We start from the raw sequence: 4,525 nt of genomic DNA on the forward strand, positions 1-4,525 counted from the left end.
ACCCTACCAGGGGCATAAAGCCCCAGACAGCATAGCTCCTAGTATCATTGGGACACTCAAACCCCTCCACCACGATAAGGTGGCAGCCCAAGGAGGGGTGACTTATTTCTAATAGGTATAACTTATAATAATTTGTTACTGATCCGTGTGTGTGTGTGTGTGTAAGGGAGGAGGATGTCTACAACTCTTCTAGATAATGTACACAAGCACACAAATATCCTTAATGCTCAGTGTGTTTGTTCTACACATCCTTCATGCTCCTACCATGGCTTGTCTGCTTTCATCGATGAAGAAAGAGGAGAAGCTGTAAATGAATTTGATTGACTTGCAGAGAGGCCCATAAACAGGACAATTTCACACTCAAAACACTCCTGTTGAGGGGCCTGATGCTGCTGTCAAACGTTACATTTGCTTTTATTGTTGCACACAAGATGCACGCGTGAGTATGTGTGTGTGTGCGTGTGCATGTGTGTGTTGCATTCATACTGAAAGACTTAGCTTAGACACTTCAAGGCCCTGCTGTCACCTCCTCCTCAGTGCATGACTGGGCGCTTCTGAGCTCCATTAGACTCATTCTCCTCTATCCCCTTCCCTCAAATGCAGACACACACGCACGCACGCACTCACACACACACACACGCACACCCCCACACACACACACACATGAGCTCAGTGCAGCTTGAGGCTCACTCTGAACCCTCAGAGGAGCCAACGGGTGGCAGAAATCCATCGCTCTGCTTCGTGCTGCTAATGTGTACCAAGTCCTGAACTGCCATGCCTAAATCACTGCATTCACTCCAACGGGGAGCTGAGGCGTGTTAGGAAACTGCCTGCTAGAATATTCTTACAAATCTGAATCTTGCAGGTGGAAGCAGCCAGTGAATACAGCAGACAGCATGGGAGAGAGAGATGGGAGACGGATGGATAGGATGAGGTGTAAAAGGGTTTTTGGCTCCAGCAGAGCGAGCCAAATGCTCTCAGTGTTCCTAAGTGATAAACAGGTCAATAGAAGCAGGCACTGTTTTCAGTATCACAGAGACCTCCTGCTGCTCTGAGAGTGGAGAATCAAGCAGTAAAAACACCTGACTGTCAGTTGCTTTAGAGAATTATGTCAAGAATAACTAGATATTATCAAATCACACTGCCAATTATATGAAACAACAGGATCTGGTAGTGAGTGGATATAAACCATGTGTATGAATGTAGAGTTTGAGGCTTGATTTGCTCCTGAATCCCGACAGGTCGGGTTTTGTTGTTGAATACGTTGCCCAAAGTCACATAATGCCTTGCAAAATAATGTATTTGGATGCACTGAACTCTCACATTTTGTCACACAATAAGCACAATAAGAACACACTTAGATGTTGGGTTGTTGGAAGAAAAAGAAAAACGATACAAGTAATTTTAACTTGGCAATCAATTGCATGTAGTCACATTTTATATCACTCCACTAAATAAAGTTCAGAGCAACCAATTACCAAAACACTTCACATTTTTAGTCAATATATTTCAACAATTAAATGATTCTCAGTCTCAATGCAGCTGGATGGACGTCCACCTGGACTAACAGGATGGACAAAGAGACCAGTAATCTCTCCTGAAGCAGCCAAGGGGAGTGTGGTAAGTGAAAGAGGGACAAGAAGAAAACAGAAGAAGAGCTGGCTTCATTTTCCTCCTGATGAACTGTTGGGAACTTAGTCTTTGCTCTCAAGCGGCTGGTTCAGAGTTTCAGTGGAGTGAAACAGAGTTTTCACTTTTCCTGACACCCTATGTTTTCACAATGTCACACCAATTTAATTATTAGTAAAAGACAACAAAAATAAACACAAAATGAAGTCTTAAAGCATAATTGTAATTTATCACATCTGAGTTCACTGTCTGTAACCTGATTACTGGCACTCCTGTTCTCAGTCAAGACATCACTTACTCAGGACCTGCCTGACAAACTGAAGGACACCAAAAGATCCTCAAAAGCTAGATATTATGCTGACCTTTGAAGAAATTCAGGAACAAATGAGAGAAAGTAACTGAGACCTATCAGTCCAGAAAGGATTACAAAGCCATTTTCTAGCTCAGGAACTCCAGTGAGCCACAGTGAGAGCCGTTATCCACACATGGTGGAAACATGGAACAACGGTGAAGCTTCCCAGGAGTGGATAACCAACCAACATCACACCGAGAAAGACAGCACAATGTCATCCAAGAACTGTAGGCCTCACTTCCCTCAAGTAAGGTCATGCCTGAGGGCACCATACAAAAGAGACATGGAGCAAAAAGGACAGAGTTCCAAGGTGAAAACCACAGCTGAGCAAAAAGAACATTAAGACTGTACTTTGTTTTTTCAGAACTCATCTTGATGATCCCCAACACTTTAGGAAAGCATTGTGTGAACTGATGAGAGAGAAGCTGAACTCTTTAGATAGTGTGTATCCTGTTACATCTGGTGCAAAAGTAAAAGTTGGTATGATGATTTCAGAAAAAATCATCATACCAACAGGAAAACGTGATGGTGGCAGTGTGATTGTCTGGGGCTGTTTTGCTGCTTCGGGACCTGGAAGCTAAATGGAACCATGACTTCTGCTGTTGACCAAAACATCCTGATGGAGAACGTCCACCCATCTGTTGGTGACCTCAACCTGAAACCAACTTAGGTTTTGCAGCAAGGCAGTGATCCAGAACACAACAGCAAATCCATCTCTGATTGGCTGAAGAAAAACAACACAAAGACTTTGAAGTGGCCTAGTCAAAGTCCTGACCTGAATCTTGTTGAGATGCTGTGGCATGACCTTAAATGGGGCTTTCATACTGGAAACCCTTCAATGTGGCTGAATTAGAAACATTCTGTAAAGATGCTTGGAAAAGACTCACTGCACATTGTCACAATCGCTTGGTTGCAGTTGTTGCTGCTAAAAGTTGCTCAATGAATGATCAGGTTTAGGGTCCAGTCACTTTTTCACACAGGTCCATGCAGGTTTGTATCATTATTATCATCCTTCATAATAAACACCTTCATTTAAAAACTGCATTTTGTGCTTACTTTTGTTGTCATTGATTAATATTTAAACCGGTTTAAGGAAGGGGGCAAACACTTCTTCACCCCACTGTATTTGATGCCAGACTGGATATGTGAGGTCACTCCAAGTGCCTGACTGAGTGGGAGATCTGACTCAGCCAGGCATCTGATTTCCCAGCTTGGAATCAAATATGTTGTTTTGAATTCTTCAGCTTTGGTTTAGGGAAATTAGGCATAACCTTCATCATGTTTAAGATGATCCCTAAATTTTTCTTATGTGAAATATTCCCGTTGCTCAGCTACCAAACTGAACAAATAAAAATTATGTACCATGATAAAAAACTAGTAACATTCTTCATTCTATGGAAAAATGTTTCAGTGCTTCCTTTCTTTACTTCTTGTGTATGAAACACCCGCTGTCCTTTTTTAAATAAAAGAAGATAATCCCAGATTTTAGTTGTTTCTGTTCATTAATTAAATCCAAAAGGAATATTGTAAGCAATATCAGAACAGCAATATATAAGACAAAAAGAATGGTTCAAAATAATTTAGTTTTAAAACAAAACATAATCAGAATACATTAGATTATTTTTCTGTAATGCTAAGAACTCACATCAAAGACCTTCTCAATGCAGACCTCGTTATTGATATGATGTCGAACGATGTCCTGGTTCTGCCGAACAAAGATAATGTAGGTGTCCGCCAGATTCATTCCTGGTTTCTAGAGAGCACAAGGAAATTAGAAGTCTTATCAGAAATTCACAGCAACAACTTGTGTAATATTGGAAATGTTTGATGCAGTTGGGCTATTACATTAATCCATAATGACTTGCACACTTAATGTGAGCCACTCAGCTTAGAAATGAGAGAGAAGTTTGTCAAACATGCAGCAATGAAAACAGAGAAACCTGCCAACACAGCTTTACGCAGCACATGGTGAGGCCATGTGTTGGTCTTTGGACCTAAACATGGCCACCAACAGAATCTTCCAGTCATATGGTCATGCACAATGTCTCTGTCAATGCAGATGGTTTAATGTCAAAATGATGTGTTCAAATGGTGTTTGAACTACAATGTGACATCATGGTGGTCTCATCCAATTTATACAAAAAGTGCTGCTTAGCAGCATATTGAGACAGTCAAAAATATAGCTTTTTAATGTTCTATTATTTTTAGACATACATATTTAATCTTCAATTGTGCATTTAAAAATATACATATTGAAAACATTTTTATCACAAGACTCCAATAACAAAATGCAGCAATGAAAACAGAGAAACCTGCCAACATAGCAGGTTATATAAATACATAATAATAAATTTATTATATTATAAAGATATGCAATATATTTCTATTATGGAGGTAGGTACCAGCAACCCTCCCGACTCCACTAAAGGACAAGGGTGTAAGAAAATGGATGGATGGATGTATTGTATATATTTATAACATAAATATAATAAAATATAAAATTAATGGGAGTTTAGTAGTCTAATGGCATGATTGATGAAGCTG

The 4,525-nt window shown here is 40.1% G+C and overlaps 1 protein-coding gene across 6 annotated transcripts in view; it reads right to left on the reverse strand.

Moving 5' to 3' along the window:
- The window catches only part of cadps2 (Ca++-dependent secretion activator 2), a 282,773-nt gene that overhangs the window by 7,783 nt on the left and 270,465 nt on the right, over positions 1 to 4,525 (reverse strand). For 5 of the 6 annotated variants that reach the window (XM_008410955.2, XM_008410954.2, XM_008410950.2 and 2 more), the window contains one exon: positions 3,627 to 3,734. In XM_008410955.2, the coding sequence (XP_008409177.1) occupies positions 3,627 to 3,734 (108 nt within the window). The remainder of the gene's footprint in view (positions 1 to 3,626; positions 3,735 to 4,525) is intronic. The other variant, XM_017305475.1, reaches the window with a different exon arrangement.

This window comes from Poecilia reticulata, linkage group LG6, assembly GCF_000633615.1.
Source record: "Poecilia reticulata strain Guanapo linkage group LG6, Guppy_female_1.0+MT, whole genome shotgun sequence".
Lineage (NCBI taxonomy): Eukaryota > Metazoa > Chordata > Actinopteri > Cyprinodontiformes > Poeciliidae > Poecilia > Poecilia reticulata.